This window comes from Saccoglossus kowalevskii, chromosome 3 (genome assembly GCF_978046115.1).
Source record: "Saccoglossus kowalevskii chromosome 3, keSacKowa6.1, whole genome shotgun sequence".
NCBI lineage: Eukaryota > Metazoa > Hemichordata > Enteropneusta > Harrimaniidae > Saccoglossus > Saccoglossus kowalevskii.
This window is the reverse complement of record NC_140643.1, coordinates 41,865,974-41,886,253: the sequence shown is the minus strand read 5'-3', so window position 1 is coordinate 41,886,253 and position 20,280 is coordinate 41,865,974. Positions and strand designations below refer to the sequence as shown.

The 20,280-nt window shown below is 34.7% G+C and overlaps 2 protein-coding genes across 3 annotated transcripts; one reads left to right on the top strand and one right to left on the bottom strand.

Annotated features, from left to right (window-relative positions):
- Window positions 1-1,346: 1,346 nt before the first annotated feature.
- LOC100376091 (uncharacterized) lies at window positions 1,347-14,998 on the bottom strand. Of its 2 annotated transcripts, none has more exons than XM_085497228.1 (5): window positions 14,843-14,998; window positions 12,702-12,981; window positions 7,211-8,858; window positions 5,748-6,677; window positions 1,347-5,445 (listed from the first exon to the last, which is right to left on the bottom strand). In XM_085497228.1, exons 2-5 carry the CDS (start codon window positions 12,876-12,878, stop codon window positions 4,184-4,186), a joined length of 4,017 nt encoding a protein of 1,338 aa, XP_085353354.1. In that variant the 5' UTR covers window positions 12,879-12,981; window positions 14,843-14,998; the 3' UTR covers window positions 1,347-4,183. The 2 variants fall into 2 exon arrangements, with proteins under 2 accessions (XP_085353354.1, XP_085353353.1); XM_085497227.1 differs by lacking the exon at window positions 14,843-14,998 and adding an exon at window positions 14,584-14,669.
- LOC100372202 (histone-lysine N-methyltransferase SETMAR-like) lies at window positions 14,889-19,400 on the top strand. The gene is made up of 2 exons (XM_002731349.4): window positions 14,889-15,139; window positions 17,423-19,400. The coding sequence occupies exons 1-2, from the start codon at window positions 15,017-15,019 to the stop codon at window positions 18,275-18,277; spliced, it is 978 nt and encodes a 325-aa protein (XP_002731395.2). The 5' UTR covers window positions 14,889-15,016; the 3' UTR covers window positions 18,278-19,400.
- Window positions 19,401-20,280: the final 880 nt, after the last annotated feature.

Genomic DNA, 20,280 nt, shown 5'->3' with positions numbered 1-20,280 from the left:
AAAAATTGTTGATTTAGTCAGGTCATCTCGATATTAAGTATTGAAAGTCACACTGATGACCTAAATAAGGAGGCTGTGTTGTTGGATTTATCGTAACTGAGACAAACATTCGTCATTCAATTCTGCAGCTGGTGCACTGTGTACTCATTAATATGGCTGATGATTCGACTTACAAATACGATGACATAATGGTTATATATATTGAATAACATTTCTGAATAACATAAATCGCATTTCTTGGTAATCTGAGCAGTATTATACTCAGCGTGCCAACACGACGAAGGCTTCAGGTGTGAGTGAATTCCCGGTACAGAATACATCAATGTGCGTCTAAGCATAGACCTTAAAAATTCTATTGACAATACATAATTTCCGTCGAAATGTAACCATTTTAATTCCTCTGTAGAGTTTTATGTGTTTCAATAAAGTTAATTATACATCAGATTATACCAGTCAGCTCGTAGCCACTAACCCTGGCATGGTCGGCGATAGTTATTGCGTCTTCGGATTCACTCGAGTGCGTTTTGCGCTCTCGCCAACGGATTCACAGACGAAAACCGAACATGTGCAACCAAGGCCATATTAAGAATTTTATTTTCAAATGGAATTTCATCAAAATTGTGATCAAACATTTTTACAACAAACCAATGGGTCAAAAGTTCATCTTTTTACTGATTAGACTTTGTCCCAGATCACATGGCACAAATCAAAACACTGATGATACCAGTAGGTAATAGTAGTAATTACAATCGCATAGAATATTTTAACAACTACTAGTATTCATACTCATGTAAGTTGCTCCCTCTAACGGTGGCTAAATCTTCAGGTGTACGTTGACTGAGAGGGCGCAAATGTCTTGTTTCAACTGTAATTTCTGTTCAGAGTAGCACAGAAACCCCGTCTAAATGAATGAAAAATAAGTCCTGGGAGTCCTCGTACACACTCAAAATCAACACTACGTAAACAGTTATCTTATCTGACTTGATCAACAACACGACTTCATGAGCTGTATTAGCCATGAATATTCCAGCTACCCCCCCCCCCCCAAATGGTTGACCACTTTAAATGGTTTGCATAGCTTAGTACACTATATTTCATTGCAAGCCACTGCAACAATAATACTCTGTCAATTTATTTCATAAACAGCTTCCCAATAAGTGTAAAATATCTTAACAGACAATGTTATCTGCTTCATCGAGTGACCTCTTGTTGTACTAATTAACACAAAATTAGTATTTATCAGTGTTACATACAGGGCAGGGGTACACTACATTTTGACTTCAATATAACTTCTTTCTATAAGTTGCTTATTGCAAACTACACTATACAAGACAAAGCGGGGTAACTTGAATGTCTATAATTTATTTATTTATTATTATACAAATATATTAACGCACAGAATAAAGTATAAATGTTTAAAAACCTGAAATAGAATTTCAAGCCCAGATTACATAAACTTAAATGCATGTTAAGTTCACATTTTATTTCTTTTAGACATTTGATTATAAAGGCAAAAATTATTTATTTCATCACAAGAGTTGAAATCTAATTTCATGAAATAGTGGTATCTCAAGATATAAAAGTGGTTCGTACAGTGATTTCAAGTTGATGAAGCAAAGTGACTGGGTAGAAGATATTCTTTACAAAAAAGGCAACAAAGCACAGCTTTTATGCCTCAATCTCATATCACAATTTTTATTTTTGGATGTATTCATTTAAGGCAGTTGTGGCATAAATGAAATGGCTAGTTTTTGAAATTGGTCTGTATAGCCTATTATTTTTTGTGCATCAGAAATGTGTACAAAACAAAGTAAAATGTCACAAGCCTCTGATGTTAAGGAGCAGACAATTTGAAACTCTGAAAAAGACAGGCGACAAATTTATGTTAAAATCAAATCGGACGGTGCCCAGCAATCTTTCCACTTCCACCGATTTCAAATTTAGCAAAATTATTTGACTCCTTACCCAGGCTACTAGACAAAAACTGTTATGTAATCATTACAAGAAGCATGTGAGCTTGACCAACATCAGTTTTCCCCCTGCATATTGCCGGTAACCAACAACAAACCAGATCACACAGTGCAGTATCATTATCAACCTTTCTTTCTCCACCAACTGTTCCCTAGAAATTCTTTCTTTATGTTCTGAATTATCTTAGGGATCTGACAATCACGTTTTGTTATTCTCACACCATGATACAGGTAAGATCTATCACCTGTGCACTAATTGCATATATTCCAAACTTTGAACAAAGAGTCACATTTTTCAATAAATCTGATATGATGGGGTCAGATGTTTATTTCAGTTGGAATTAGTTTTCGCTGAAAAGACATTTTGCCAGTTTCATATGAAGTTTATTTTTACTATTTCAATTGGGTTGAATGAAAAAAATACAAAAAAAGTTTATTTTTACTGATATTCAATGAGTTGAATGAAAAAAATACAAAAAAAAGTTTATTCAATGGATTTTATTTTTCCTGATTCATCCCTTCAGCAAAAAATAATTCCAAGTGAAAATAAAGTACAGTAATAAATGTGAGCAATAGTCAAAATGAACCAATCATATCCATAGATTGATGTCACATGATATGGAGACATAGAAGAATATCACATGGGAGTAATAAATGTGAGCAATAGTCAAAATGAACCAATGATATCCATAGATTGATATCACATGATATGGAGACATAGAAAAATATCACATGGGAGTAATAAATGAAATATGTTTGAGCAATAGTCACAATGAACCAATCATATCCATAGATTGATGTCACATGATATGGAGACATAGAAAAATATCACATGGGAGTAATAAATGAAATATGTTTGAGCAATAGTCAAAATGAACCAATCATATCCATAGATTGATATCACATGATATGGAGACATAGACAAATATCACATGGGAGTAATGAATGAAATATGTTTGAGCAATAGTCAAAATGAACCAATCATATCCATAGATTGATATCACATGATATGGAGACATAGAAAAATATCACATGGGAGTAATAAATGAAATATGTTTGAGCAATAGTCAAAATGAACCAATCATATCCATAGATTGATATCACATGATATGGAGACATAGAAAAATATCACATGGGAGTAATAAATGAAATATGTTTGAGCAATAGTCAAAATGAACCAATCATATCCATAGATTGATATCACATGATATGGAGACATAGAAAAATATCACATGGGAGTAATAAATGTGAGCAATAGTCACAATGAACCAATCATATCCATAGATTGATATCACATGATATGGAGACATAGAAGAATATCACATGGGAGTAATAAATGTGAGCAATAGTCAAAATGAACCAATCATATCCATAGATTGATATCACATGATATGGAGACATAGAAAAATATCACATGGGAGTAATAAATGTGAGCAATAGTCACAATGAACCAATCATATCCATAGATTGATATCACATGATATGGAGACATAGAAGAATATCACATGGGAGTAATAAATGTGAGCAATAGTCAAAATGAACCAATCATATCCATAGATTGATATCACATGATATGGAGACATAGAAAAATATCACATGGGAGTAATAAATGTGAGCAATAGTCAAAATGAACCAATCATATCCATAGATTGATATCACATGATATGGAGACATAGAAAAATATCACATGGGAGTAATAAATGAAATATGTTTGAGCAATAGTCACAATGAACCAATCATATCCATAGATTGATATCACATGATATGGAGACATAGAAAAATATCACATGGGAGTAATAAATGTGAGCAATAGTCAAAATGAACCAATCATATCCATAGATTGATATCACATGATATGGAGACATAGAAAAATATCACATGGGAGTAATAAATGAAATATGTTTGAGCAATAGTCACAATGAACCAATCATATCCATAGATTGATATCACATGATATGGAGACAGAAAAATATCACATGGAAGTAATAAATGAAATATGTTTGAGCAATAGTCAAAATGAACCAATCATATTCATAGATTGATATCACATGATATGGAGACATAGAAAAATATCACATGGGAGTAATGAATGAAATAAACATGATTATAATAATTAAAAACGCTCAAAGCACCAATATAAAAAATGCAGCTCATCAGTACAAAAATAGTACAAATATATACATACAATATCTTTTGTATATTAAAAACCAAAATTATATATTTGAAGTTTTCATGTCCACAGGATTGTAAGGGGGTGGGAGCCTGTAGTTTGGTGGTGGTCTACCATAGTCTGGCTGATGGGAATATGCCGGTGGTGATGGGGGTAATGCTCCTTCTGTTGGGTAATTTGGGTATTCACCCATATTGTCTGGGTAATCTGGGTATCCTCCCATATTGTCTGGGTAGGGAGGCAGTCTGTATGGAGGAGGGGAAGGTGGTCTGATGTCCTGTATTTCTGGTGGGGGTGGGGGTACTGGCTTGGGAGGCTGTGTCTGCTGGAATGGAGAAATGTCACTTCTTAAAATAGCTGGCTGGACAGGTTTCAGTTTTTGTTTGACTTTACGTTCATCAGGCAGTATAATGGGTCTCCTATCCTTTGTGTACATTGGTTTTTCTACTCTAAGTAAAAACTTGGTACCTGGTCTCTTCCTTCTGTACACTATGCAGACAACACAGCCAAGTAGAAGAAGAACGATAGCAAAGATAAGAGCTGGAATCACTGCTTTCTCCCACGTCTCTCTTTCAGATATAACCGGCTGGACAATTACAACGGCCTGAGTTGTCTGTGAAGGAATTGTAACTGGTCCACATATACCAGTAAGTTGTCTCTGTGCAGTGTCAGCGAGAAACTGTGGTTGCATAGCTTGTTGAAAGGATGCTTGTATCACGCCTGCGTCGTCAGCAAGTTTAGCATATAATGCATCAATGACGATTAGATCGCATTTATCAGTTGGTAAACTATTATTAGAATACACCCACACAACAGATCCTTTACTTATTGAGTCAACTGTAATAGATTTAGCATCACTCTCTTCATAATAATCGGTTATTTTCGTTGCTAAATCATATCGATTCTGACCACTGGACATGAACTCAGTAAAGTCGTTTTTGAAAGTTATAACAAACTGATGTGAAAACACAGTTACAGAAGGCTGTAAAATAAATTGCATGGCATCACGAGTGTTCAGACCTGATGAATCCCATGCTATAAGCAAATATTCCAATGGTTTTACAGTATAATCTTCTATCAATGGTATTCCATATATCATCTGTTTAACGCTATCAAACTGCACCCAGGATGAGAGTGGTAACGTCTGTCCAGATATCGTTCGCAATTCTAGCTGTAGGTAGCGAGTGTTACCATCTTCGTAGTCGTAGAATGTATCGGGAGGTATAGTATATTGCAACACATTGCCAACTAGGATGGTTATTTGGTCTATGTGATTGATCAGCATAGGATTGGTATTCACGATCGCTGCAAAGAGTTCAGAAAATATTGATTAGTATATTTATACAGTTGTACAAAAGAGCTACACAAATATAATTCCATTTATTATCAGCAACATTTATCATCACAGATAACTATAAATATATTAATAATTTCAGCTACCACAACATTATTTTATAATTTTGATTAACTAATAAATAATGATTATCCTAAAAAATACTACTAAAATGTAATCTTTTTGCTGGTGTGTATATTTAAAGGTAGCATTTGTTGGTTGACATATCCTATCACTATTGAAGATGAATTTGTAAGGCATGTGTGTAACTCACCTGTAGTGGGTGTAATACTGCTTGCAACCAAAATACTTGATACTGTTGGTGATGGTGATATTGTCAGAGATTGTAGGATACTTGAACTTGCAGTGAATAGTGATGAACTGTCCAATGTTGTGAAGAGACTACCAGCTACTGATGTTGGAGCTAGAGAACTTGCGACAATGCTATCATAACTTGATGTCAACTGCAAAGCAGGAGTGCTTGTTGTAACTGACACTGTAGACATTGGAGAAATACAAGGTCCAAACACATGCAGTGATACTTCTTGAACTATGAAGTCTGGCAGCAGTGCATGTTCAAACTTCTTTTCAGTGGTGCTTTCATTGTACACCATTTCGTTATAGATATTCATTATTTCATCTCTTTCACATATAGTTGGATTCAGTGTACCATTGTGAAAAACAAAAATAGTAGCATCCGAGAGAACATAACTTTCTGAAACACCATCAACAACAATATTCTCCACATCCGTATCATTATAATAACTTAATATTTCTGTTGCTAATGTGTACCTATTGGCACCTTGCTTCATAAACATTGGATATGTGAAGAGAAGAGAAAGGAAAAATTGGTGACTTAATGTCTCATTTGGTGGTCTTGCATTTACGATCACTTTCACTCCAGTTTCAGTAGTCAGTCCTGATGAATCTGAAGCAACCACACGGTACTCCCATGGAGACAGAGCTAAATCATCTTGTAGAGGTATCCCGTATAAAGTTTGTGAGTTTTCATCAAACTGTATCCATGAACCAGATGGTAGTTTTAATCCACTTGTTGTCATTACATAGAGATTCAATCTGTCTGTTAAACCTTCCTCAGCATCATAAAATGTTCCTAGTGGTATCTTGAATTCCAGGATGTTGCCGACAGTGATTTCCACATTACTCAGTGGATAAAGAACAACGGGTGGTTGATTGATTGGTTCTGAAAAAAAAGAGTAAAGTTGCATAATCATAACCATGATCCTTTTTTGGTTCTGGAATTACCTATACTACTAAAACCACTACTGCTAATATTTTGACTTTGTACTAGAAGTTACTTATTTATTTGTATATACCAGCAATATAAACACTATATACATGGTAGATTTTAAAATATGACATATTTGCTCTATGAATGAATGCACTTATGTTAAAGCCCTGTTTTAGAGTTAGCATTAACAAAAGTATGGGTATAGGCACTTCTATTGGATATCATATGAAATTATAATACAGCAAATATGGTAATTAAACTGTTTTTTAAACAAAAACGACCAACTGGTAATTAGTCTTTTATAATATACATTGCCATATGTTTCATATTTTTTATTCTAACAATCCTTGTTTTGGTACATTAATTTCTACCCAGATAATGTACATTTACATAGAAAATGGGAGATAGAAATTCATGTTTGAACTTTTTGGCTCAATGCAGTATAACAAAAAAAACTGATGATGTGAAATGAAATGCATGATTACCTTGAGTTGTATAAATAAGACTACTTGATGGTGCTACCAGACTGCTACTGGAGACTGATGGTTTCACTGAAGTACTTGTCATAATGGATGAACTCAGTAATGGTGTCGAACTCAATACAGGTGTTGGTGTGCTGGATAATGGTAGGGTGCTGGATAATGCAAGGGTGCTGGAGAAAATTGGTGTTGGCGTGAGTACTGGAGGATACGAGGTTGTCACTTCGCTTATTACTGAAGATGAAGGCAGTAGAGAAGATGTTGGTGTAGGGGAAGGTGATGGTGAAGGGGAGGGTGTTGGTGTTGGTGTTGGTGATGGTGAAGGGGAGGGTGATGGTGATGGTGAAGGGGAGGGTGATGGTGAAGGGGAGGGTGATGGTGATGGAAAGGAAGAAGGGGAGGGAGAAGGGGAGGGTGATGGTAAAATAACAATACTTGAGCTGGTTTTGGTCAATGATGAGGTTGGCACAGATGATACTGGAGTAGATGTTACCTGCACTGAGCTGGTAGAGGGAACTAATGAACTTGACACTGGTATTGATGTAAACACTACAGTGGAGAAAGGAGTTGGAGAAGGAAGTACAGATGAAGTTTCAGTGACTGAAGCAGTTAATTCCACTGTAGACGAGGATGGTGTAGAAGATAAAACTACAAGAGTTGAAGAGATTATACTAGAGCTGGTGACCACTGCTGCTGATGATGTTACAATGGGCTCCATAGAAGATGTGACAGGCAGAATTTGGGTTGTTTCAGGAGATGGAATTGATCTTGTCAGGGTTATAGTTTCAGTTACAGTGCTACTAGTATATGCTGGACTTGACACTGTTGGACTTGATATAAGTGTAATTGTACTTGACGACAGCATAGCTGATGGCAGAGTACTGGTCACTGTAGGGGTTGGTACAGGAGTACCATAGATGCCTGCTTGGATCTGTCGTTTTCTCCTCACAGCTGCACTATCAGTTGACTTTCGCATTGAAACATGCCAGCCAATCACTGGTAAACCAGTCACATCAGTAAGTCTTCCACTTTTGGCATTATGCTCAATAACCATTGAGAAATCATTGATTTTTTTAAACAAGCCACAGCTAAGTTGCCATGAGATTTCCACACCCCAGGCATTCTGTATAACATTAGCTGGATCAGCATTTCCAGGTCCTGCTGCTAAGATAGCGGTATCAAGTAGATGCCCAATAACAGTACTTCTCCTAGTGGATAAAGTTATATCATTCACATCTAAGGCTAAAAAGTCAGCAAAGTCTGTCATGAGTTGCATCCTCTGTTTGCCATCCATGAGATTTACATCACAGTCTAATATCACTGTTGCAAGTGTCTTAGCTTCACCTGCGTCACATTGTTTTACAGTTCTCTTATCTTCATTCCTTCCTTTTACATTGTCTTTCAATGGTTGTACTTTCACAGGATTCAAAGGTGATTCGCCAAATGTCAATGAGTTCATCTCATCATACAATCTGACATCAAGCAAGAACACATCGCTGGCACTCGATGTACAGTTATCGTCATCTGTAATCAATGCTGTGACACAAATGTAGGTAAAGCCATCATCCTGCACCAAGGGAACACCATACAGAGTATTGGTTTTATTATCAAATCCTAACCATTGGGGTAATTTATCGCTACCTGCCTCAGTTACCTGGAAAGAACATCAAATGTTATAAGTATACAAGCCTTTCAATATTTTATAGAGTAAAATACAACTAATGAATTGACGATGTTAATATTCTGTGTTAGGAGCACAAGCAGATTTGAACAGAACCAATAGGGATGATAGGCTGATGATCCTGCAACATCTGAACATACATGGAATGGCAGAACAGAACAAGCTTGTATCAGTACAAGCTTGCCAGATTGACATAACTTCTATTTGTATAATTATAAATTTCTAATTGCATCTAAATTATAATAACGAAAATGCATTAAATATTTTTAGTACTGTGTAAGCTCAATGTGTCAAGATTGTGTTCCTCAATTAATACTACATGTACTGTATTAATCTCAATGTCCCTTATAGATCTTGGAGAGCATATCATTAACATCTAGTTCTCATTATTAGCAGTATAAATGTCTCTATGCTGTCTGCTTATTTCTACCTCTAATAAATGTTTTATTTCAGCCAAATTATACTCAATATCATGAAAATTGTACTTGATAGTTACACAAAAATTGAACTTGGGGTGACATCTCATAGTGATTCTTAAATTTGAAGATGATCAGATAAAAATTGTTATTGTAACCAGGAGGACAGACATCTTCTTCACATACCTTACCCTTCATGATACTGGCAGGGTAGTAAAAAAATCAAAGAAGAAAAATAAAGAGGCACCAAAAATAATGAAAAGGGGAAAGAAAATGAAAACAGATCTTATTTTAATCAGATTGTAAATGTGCTGGCACTAAAACTTTAAAATAGATTGCAAACTAAATTTAAATGACAATCAAAGAAAGCTTAGAAAGAACTTCCGTGTGCTGAGAGTTTTGGAGACACATTAAAAATTAATTCAAAATTACTTATAGTTGAGATATTGATGGAATAGCTGAAAACTAATTATGCAAATAAGGTAACTAATATGAACAGATTTAAGTGTAAAACTAATAAGGTCTGCACAATGTACCAAGTTTCATTGAAATGTGATTAGAACCAAAAAAATATTAATTATTATACTAATTAGAGAATTAATATGAACAGATTTTAACCCAAAATTAATCAGACTGTCTATTGTCCTAGAGCATTTATGTACCAAGTTTTATTCAAATGTGATGATCATTACTTGAGATATCAGTATTAATTAATTATGTTAGCTAGGTGATTAAGAAGCATAAATATTTACCAAAAACTAATATGGTGCATAGTCTTAGGTTCATTGAAATGTGATGGGTACTCTTTAAAAGTTTCATTGAAATCCAATGAGTAGTTTTTAGACATCATAGTAGTTTAGTACAGCAAAAAATTAACTGGTTATGCAAATTAGGTAATTAATAGGCACAATTATTTATCCCAAAATTAATCAGGTCTCTGCATAGTCCTAGAATATCTGTGTCGCAAGTCTCATTGAAATGTGATGATTAGTACTTGAGATATCAGGTGAAAAGCTGAAAATTAACTAATTATGCTAATAAGGTGATTAATATGCACAAATATTTACCCAAAAACTAATTAGGTCTCTGCACAGTCCTCAAGTAACTATGTACCAAGTTTCATTGAAATGTGATCATTACTACTCGAAATATCAAAAGCTGAAAATTAATTAATTATGCAAATTAGGTAATTAATATGTACTGATATTACCCTAAAAACTATCAGGTATGTGCAGTGTCCCAAGTTTTATTGAAATGTTACGATTAGTAGTGTACTTGAGATATCAGTAGAAAAGCCGAAAATTGATTAATCATTATGTAAATTAGGTAATTAATAATATTAACAGATTTTTACCCAAAACTAATCAAATCTGCGCATTAGTTCAGAGCATCCATGTGCCAAGTTTCATTGAAATCCAATGAGTGGTTCTTCAAAAATCAGTGGAACAGTCTTGGAACAGCTAAAAATCAGCTAATTATCATGCAAATTAGGTAATTAATATTCATAGATTTTTACCAAAACCTAATCAACTCTGCGCATTATCCCAGAGCATCTATGTACCAAGTTTCACCAAAATTTGATTAGTGATTCTTGAGATAATGGAACAAAAAAAGTGACATACATACATACATACATACAGACATACAGACGGTAACTGCAAAGACTCCCTTTTGTGCTTCGCACACGGGAGTCAAAAGCAATGTCATTATTGATGATTAACACTATCAGGCAATTGAGCTGATAGTTTTCAAAACAGACTTGATAATATATTTTTTAATAAAAAAAAGACAAAACATTTACTATTAAGGCAATAACTAATGTTATTAAAGAATTTTTTATTCAAAAATACTTAATAAACAGAGAATTAATTATATATTTTGATGTATATGAGTAATGCTATTTCTTATTCTTATTATGTGAATAGAATAGAATCTTTATTGCTATTGTACCCGATGTTTGAGGTTTTGATGAAAAGTACAATAAAGTAATAAATTCTGAAGACATAAAAAATAACCACTGGAGCTCCAAAGTTACACAAATCTATTGTGTGTTTAACAATGTCACTTGATCAAAATTCTGCACAGTACAGAAGGACTGGTTTAATTACTGCATCATTATGAAACAAGGCCAGAAACAAGAACTTTTTTATTTGTATTATATTTGTATCTATAATATCGAGCAACATGTATGAAATAAGTCTTCATGAAACTGACAATTAGATGTCTGATGTACGTGTGAAATGATATAATGTATGAATTTGAAACTGCATTTTGAAAACAAAATGGCCACAAGTCGGCATTTTAAACCTGATCCAAAAAATTAAATGACATGCATCAAGGTACCATTATGTTCAGCTAATATGTATGTACCAAGTTTGAACAGAATCCGTCCATGCATGACTATGATCTGGTGTTTGGCTTTAAGTGGCTGTCATTCTGCCATCTTGAATCAGATCATGAAACAAATGCATGTGCATGTCCAATATGTAGGATGTATGTGTGAAGTTTAAACTTGAGCGGTCTGAGCATACGCGAGATACTACTGGATATAAACTAGGAAACTTACATTGTGCTACCCTTACCCATGGAACTATAAACCCCAGGAAGAACAACCACTTCGTTTCCTTTGAACTATGATAGTTGCTGCGATGTTGAATGTTTATTTTGACTGTTTATTTCGTCGCATTATAAAATAAGCCGATTTACGCAAATGAACGTTTATCTCCGACTATCGGTCATTTTCAGAGTCAATCGGGCGACTTCGGGAGATCACGTGATCGAGTTGTTTCGGTTATAGCCTAAAAAAACAATGGCACCAAGACAAAAACACTGATAAATGAGCGACATTCAACGGAAAAAAAAAAACACATTGCCACTTCTGGCGATCGAAGGGAAACACGGAATAAGTCGGGATATCTCGACAACAAACAGCATACCAAACCCCATGTTTCGCAAACTTTCGCAACCTTATTTTTTCGAGGGTTGGAAAAAACAAGAAGTAATCTAAAAACGACATTGAAAATTATGAAAACTTGCTAAAACTCCGACCCGTTGCATGATTTCCGGTACACTGAAGGTCACCCTGCAGACCGACTTGTTTGCGCATGCGTAGTGAACAAAATATTTTACTGCGCAGATATGAAATTTTTTTTTCAAGTTTTCCATTTCCAGCAAAGCAGTTGATACGGGCGTATCGGCGGCAACTAACATGGAGTATGACTAATGTTGTGGAAACAAAAGCGAAAGCACTGTAAGATAAACTAAGACAAAGGTTTTTTTAATCCTCTTAGTTTCGTTGTTCTTCCTGGGGTTTATAGTTCCATGCCTTACCAAAGTAGAAGATATCTTTGTTTATCTATGTCGCAATTATGTAACACTTTACACCTTAACGACTACTTGCCTTGTATCCTTGAATATTGCCACTGAAGGCACCATCAGGAATGCTATACCGCAACAACTTGCCAACCACAATATGAACATCCAACAGACTCTGAACGGAATTAATAGGATTGGTCAAGCTGGCTAGGATGATACAAACACCAACCAGATGCAGGTTTCTACAAATAATTATTTCCATTGTGGTCAGCTTGATATCATCAAATCTTCATTATCCATTTTCCTACTATAACATTCAATTGTCAGAGTCACTGTATTGTCACCCTTCGGGTATTTGGTAATTTCTGAAGAAATAACAATAATATCAAGTCTTTAACAAACAGGCAGAAACAATAGTGGTAGACAAATGATAAGAAAAATAGGACTATCTTTATGTTATAGGAAATGGCTGTGTGCACTCTGGATTTCATAAATCATAATGTCTTTTTAATTGAGGGGGATAGAGTAGTACGTTCAAGAGTGCTTGAGGACAAAATAAACAGCGGTCAAAACGTTATGTGGATGCAAAAACACAGTACGGTTTATTACTTAACCAACTGACATGATAACAGCTTACACATGAACACAAGAAAAAACATGTAGACAGGAAATACAAATGAGTTGATTGCGCCGGAGAAAAAAAATGCAATAACAAGTAAGATGATTGGTGAAAAAATATCCAAGTGCTCATTGACTGAAATTAAATGATTCTTATTGGTCAATGGTTACTCAGAAGAATCCTTAATATGAATAGATAAACGAATTAACTACTATAGCAAAATCACATGCAAATAATAATAGTAATATTAAACAAATACAATTATACATTATCAAGCTTTGACATTACTCTTGTCCAGAGAATTTTGCATATACACACATAGTATTGGTATTTAGTTTAAAGCTCATGATAATAATAATAATAATGCATCAAGGTAAGAGCCAAAACAAATAAAGAAGAACTTGTATCTATGCAATTGATCATTAATTTTTTTTTTAATTTAATTTTGATGTAGTGATGAAAAATTGGAAAACAAATATATAATAAATAATACTGATCTAATTATCTGGATTTACAGTATTTAGTCGTACCAAATCCTTAAAAACAGTATTCAGCTTTTTTCGCTGAAGGAATGATTCAATGAAAATAATATATTCAACTTGTCAAAAATCAGTGAAAATAAATTCCATACAAAACACTCACAAATTCTTTTCAGCGAAAATTAATTCCAGCTAATATAAAGTATTCTACATTAACTAAGGCTGATAGTGATAAGCATAGACCCTCTAAAAGAGAAGGTCTATGGATTAAGTAACTGTGACAACACATTAATACATTCCTACAAAATACATACACAATTCCGGGATCCTCAGTACACATGAACAGGTGATTGTAAACTAACCCTGCGTACAGTGCTGTGTGCACGGGGACGCGTTCGGTTGATAGATGTCCCCACCTATCAACCGAACGCGTCCCCGTACACACAGCACTGTACGCAGGGCTAATTGTAAACAAATGAATAGCGTGTGGACTCACCCCGGGACTCATCTATGTACAAGCGTGAGCTAACTTGTTGCAGAATATATCAACTATTGTCAAGCAAACAAATTGGAAGTATTGCCTACAATTACCAGTTCTCAGTTATCCACTCCGGCAAAATAGTTTATTATGACCACACCCAGATTTATGGACAATTTATGAGTCACAAATTAAAACAATATGTATACAGTCTAACAAAATACCTAAATTATCAACCACTTTCACTGATACATGTACCACATACGTGCATCTCGCTAGCAACGCCGGTGAAATCATATCATAAGGGTTGCAGAAAGACGATCCAAGAACCTATAATCATTTTGGCCACCCGAAGTGTAATAATAAAAGCATCCCTTTGTCCAATACCTACCATTTATACTTGCACAGATAGAAATAACAAAAGTAGTAGCGTCTATTTATCTTGAATCGAAACAATTTTATTTCCCGTGAATCTTTGTAGTTGCGGGTGAATGACGGTTACACGACTCTCGGTGTCACTGTTTATATTTATTGAATAAATGTTTCTATATGACTGTTTGTACCATCCGACATAATTGTGGACAGATCTAGATACAAATATTTACCTGCAAACACATAAATATGCGTATTAATATCTGTGATAGAAATACCTTAGTCGTGGTGTTCAGACCGATGTACCCATGATGCACTACGTCGCACGGAATTTAAATAACAAGCAGCCATTTGAGTTTTTTGTTCATTTAGGCAGACCGGATGTATTTGACTGTAGTTTATGGATCCGCGCATGGTATGGCGACATTCATTTTGTACTTGAATGTTTTGATATGTCTGCACGTCGTATCCTGACGGGAAAGAGGCTCGGCATGACTGATATTTGCAACGGCGAAGAAAATATCGTTGTAGAAGTTGAAAACTTGATTGACGATAAAGAAATATCGAAAATAAGGGTTAGCTTACGTTTTTATTGTCCTGAAATGTATCGTTCGCTTGAACTGTTTTTCAGTTAAATCATAACCTAAATAGAATGACTATGGTGAAATAAACTGCTAGTAAATATTCGTGGGGTAATAAACATTATCTCGTGTCTTGAATGCCATTTTTACATTGCAATTTTTTGAGTAGCGCGCCCTCTAACGACGACTAACCTTGTTATTCATATATTGAGGGCGCAACTTTGTCAGATTATTTTTCGGTGAAGTGCATGCAGTCGAGCCATCATATATATATGCCATTCTTTAACCATGTAAATATAGCACAGATAAAAGTTAGATTGTTGTTAAATCTATTGCCTTTATGTGACATTTATGTTGTCCAGTTTTTCATAATATTTTCATTCACTGATAGAAACATTGTATTTCTAAGGATGCAATAAAGTTATTATTAGCCCCCACCCCGACAAAGTCCAGGAGGGGGCTTATAGTTTCGCCTTCATTAGTCCGTCGGTCCTTCCGAAATGATTTCTCGGAGATGGCTGGAGCAATTTTTTTGAAACTTGGTACAAAGACATAGTGGTCAACCATACATGTGCACGTCAATTTATTTTCTGATTCGATCAAATATGGCGGAGTGGCGGCCATTTTTAATGCCAAAATTCAGTCAAATTCAGTCCTTGTGTGTCCATCGTCATTTCTTGGAGATGGCTTGACCGATTTTGTTGAGACTTGTTACAAAGACGAATGGACCACCCATACAGATGCATGTTGTTTTACTTTTTTGAAATGGTAAAATATGGCCGACTGGCAGCCATTTTGATTGTTAATCATGGCTTTTGTTTGTCCATTGATATTTCTCAGAGATGCCTTGTCTGATTTTAATGATACTAGGTACAAATACACAGTGAGGAGGTATACATATTCACATAGATTTATTTCCTGATTTGATCAAATATGGATATTATAAAATATTTTGAATGTCAAAATCCTGTAAAATCCAGTTTTTTGGGTGTGTCCATCATCATTTCTCGGAGATGCCTGGACCGATTTTGCTGAGACTTGGTACAAAGACAGTGACCACTGGTACAGTTGCACATTGATTTTTTTTTTCAAGGAATCAATTAATGAGCTCATTTGTATATTTAATTATTAATTTGAATTCTTGTTAATATCTTTTGAACTAATAGTCAAAATGAGACCAAACTTGGTAGAGACTTGATTTGTCAATATACGATATATGCTATGCAATATTGAGTTTCAATTTAATTAACGAGCTCATTTGCATATTTAATGAATTTTGAATTCTTGTTGATATCTTGTGAACTAATAGTCCAAATGAGACCAAACTTGGTATAGACTTACTTGATCTGTCAATATTCAATTGATTGTGAATTTTATTGTTAAAATTGATGCAAATTTTACCAAATTTAATGGAGATGTCCTCACTGTTAACTTTGAGTAACATACTTTTGATTTTCAATTTAATCTTCCTACCTGAGTTTATACATATACATTCAAACTTTATAATTCATAGCCAACTTATTTACTATAATCACATCTGACAAGTGGGGGCTGTATAATCTTCAGATGACTCGTTATTATTATTGCCTTCAAGTTGTAAAAAAATTATATTGGGTAAATAGCAAAAAGTAGTAGCATTCATTATGCAAAATGTGTATTTCTAAAGATGCAATGAACTATTATTATAATATTATATTTCATATGGACCATTTTTAAAGGGCAGTATTCGTCGCGCTAGGCATGCGTGCGATATGGGTCTCATATAAACAAAGATGGTGACTTTGACTGTTGTGCAGACCAACAAGTTAAACTGAGACATTACTAAGTTTTAATTAGGTAATTTTTTTGGTGTTCGTAAGGTAACAAAAGAGTCACTGGTGATAATAAGTTCTAGTTATGCCCAGGTTAAAACTCACACTCCTGGTTTAATTAGAAGAGCACATAATGGATTGTGAGAAATGGATGTTGCACATGTGCGGCGCAACGACGACCGCCCTTCATTATGAGGCTGATAAATTGCAAATTGTTTGTTTTTTTCTCAGCGTGACAGCCAGGAAATATTTTCACTTCATGTGGAGAGTGACATTTTATTTTCCCCTTTTCCCAATAGTGATTTGATTCACTTCTACACTATTTGATGTATTATATGTTGAGCAACAATACGTCTTTGTTGTGAATTAACAGTTGAGCCACAGTCATTTCTTCAATTAAATTTCAATGTTGCCTTTTTCTCCCATGATGCAATGCCTAACAGTAATTCATGATTTTGTCTTACAGTATACACCAGTGAATGTTCGTGGTACAGGAATAGGCAGTTCAGATCCAAGTGAAATAATTTACAGTGGATGTGATTGTGTGAATTTGTGTGCAGATAACTGCCCATGTGTTGTGAGATTTGGACCCAGTTACAATTCAGACGGTTGTATCCTTGTTCAGTCATGCAGTAAGCCTATAGTGGAATGTAATAGCATGTGTATATGTGGTTCATCTTGCCCTAACAGAATAGTGCAGAATGGTCTGCAGTTCAAGTTACAGGTATTTCGTACCAAACACAAGGGATGGGGATTAAGAACATTGCAAGATATCCCGTTGAACAGATTTGTGTGTGAATATGCAGGAGAAGTGATAGGCTACAAGGAGGCTTACAGACGAGCTGCACAGCAACAAGAAGATGACTCAAACTATATAATAATATTAAAGGAGCACCTGACCAGAGGAAAAGTTGTTAAAACTTGTGTTGATCCTACAACGATTGGTAACATTGGTAGATATATCAATCATAGTTGCGATCCCAATCTGTGTATGCTAGCAGTGAGGGTTGATAATGAGATACCAAAACTAGGACTGTTTGCTAGGAGGAAAATTCACCAAAATGAAGAGTTGAGTTTTGATTATGCAGGCGAAGCTAGTCTCTCTCATGAAGATAACGCAGCTACAAATGTCATTGAGGAATCCATAAACAAACAGGAAGCTGGTGGAGTTGTTGAAAGGAAATTGGGAGCATGTAGAGCTGATGGGACATTAGCTCTTAAACAGTGTTACTGTGAAACTAAATGTTGTAGAGGATTTTTACATCGAGATAATGACTTGTATTCTGTATTAGAAAATGCAGTAGATGGTGGTAGTGTTTAGCACAAGGTGTGGTGGGCATTATTTACAGTTAGGATTGTATTACTTAACATTATTGTGGAGCTTATGCCACCAACTTGCTTAACATCTGAATGATTTTACCTTCAAAATTTTTGTATTTTCTGTCATGGCTTTGTTTTTTAGCTCCGTTGTTATCATATGAGTGACTGTCCGTTGTCGTCCGACGTCCGTGTCAACTTTTTAGCTCTGCTGTCGACAAAGTCGACACAGTGGAGCTGTTCATATTACTGATTGTACGTTGTCCGTCGTTGTCGTCGTCAACAATTTCAACTTCTTCTTTGAAACCGCAAGTCAGAATGTTTTCAAATTTGATATGCAAGTACCTTGGATGGTTCTTTCTCGGATTTGTTCATTTCATGTCAAAATCTCAAATTCTGGTGAATATTTTTGTAATTTTTTGTAAAAAGTTTTATTTTCAATTTCTTGTTAAAAACCGCAAGTCCGGTTGCTTTTATATTATAGCTACTACATGTGGACCTCTCTAAGATTTGTTCATTTCATGATGATATCTTCAATTCTCTAATTTTAATGAATATTTTTGTCTTTTTTGGTAAAAAGTGATATTTTTGACTTCTTGTTAAAAACTGCAAGTCTGATTGCTTTGATATTATGCATATACGTACCTCAGGTAGACCTCTCTCGGAGTTGTTCATTTTGTGATGATATCTTCAATTATCTAATTTTGATGAATATTTTTGTCATTTTTGGTGAAAAGTGAGATTTTCAAATTCTTGTTGAAAACAGCAAGTTTGATTTCTTTGATACTATACATATTGTTCATTTTCTAATTATATCTTCAGTTCTTTAATTGAAATGTGCATTGCTAACAGCGGAGCTATCTCAGCCGACATGCTGCTTGTTCATTTTCCTTGTTGAATTTTTGTTTTTTTTAGCTTAGACATGTAACGTTTTGTTTTTCTTGTCTGTCTTTTTTGTTGTATTCATTATCACCCATTCCAAAGGATGTTAAGTGATTAAATAAATTTATTTATTTATATTTATTGATGGAAAATAGTGTTATGTGGCTGCTTAGTCTGCATGTGTAAAACTAGAATTGCTCTAACTACAAATACAAATATCCACCAGTACTGGTTTCAATTTGCAATTATAGTTTCCCTGTATTGATCACAATTGATGGACTACACCAGTGTATTTCTACAATAACAAGCATATTGCTCTCCAACAAATCTAGACTATTTGCAGTAGTGCACCTCAATTGGGTTTACCCGATGTCATATTGTTGAAGTATTGTTAGGAAAAGCAGCTGTACTAAACCAGTGTATTTCTAGCAATAACAAACATATTGCTTTCTTCCCAGTAATTTCAGTAAAAATCTAAACTATATTACCGGTAAATATGTGTGCAGTAGTGCACCTCAATTGGGTTTACCCGATGTCATATTGTTGAAGTATTGTTAGGAAAAGCAGCTGTACTAAACCAGTGTATTTCTAGCAATAACAAACATATTGCTTTCTTCCCAGTAATTTCAGTAAAAATCTAAACTATATTACCGGTAAATATGTGTGCAGTAGTGCACCTCAATTGGGTTTACCCGATGTCATATTGTTGAAGTATTGTTAGGAAAAGCAGCTGTTACTGAGCTTTTTTCATTTTGTATTATACAGAATTATGATTCAATTGTTGGAGGCTTGAGACAGACTTTTTGCATGTCATAGACTCTACTATAGTGTTGAATACTGTATTTTTATTATATGCTTAAATGACATAGATAGTTTTCTATGTTTGTAATAAGTTCATTTACATTGTGCTTATTGGTTTCAGTTCAGTACCTCTCAATTCAATGTCTTTTGGTGGGTATACCCAGTAAATTCAATGTCTTTTGGTGGGTATACCCTCTAAATTCAATGTCTTTTGGTGGGTATACCCTCTAAATTCAATGTCTTTTGGTAGCTACCCCAAATAATTCAATACCCTTGGGTGGTATCCCTAAATTCAATGTCTTTGGGTGGGTATATCCCCTAAAT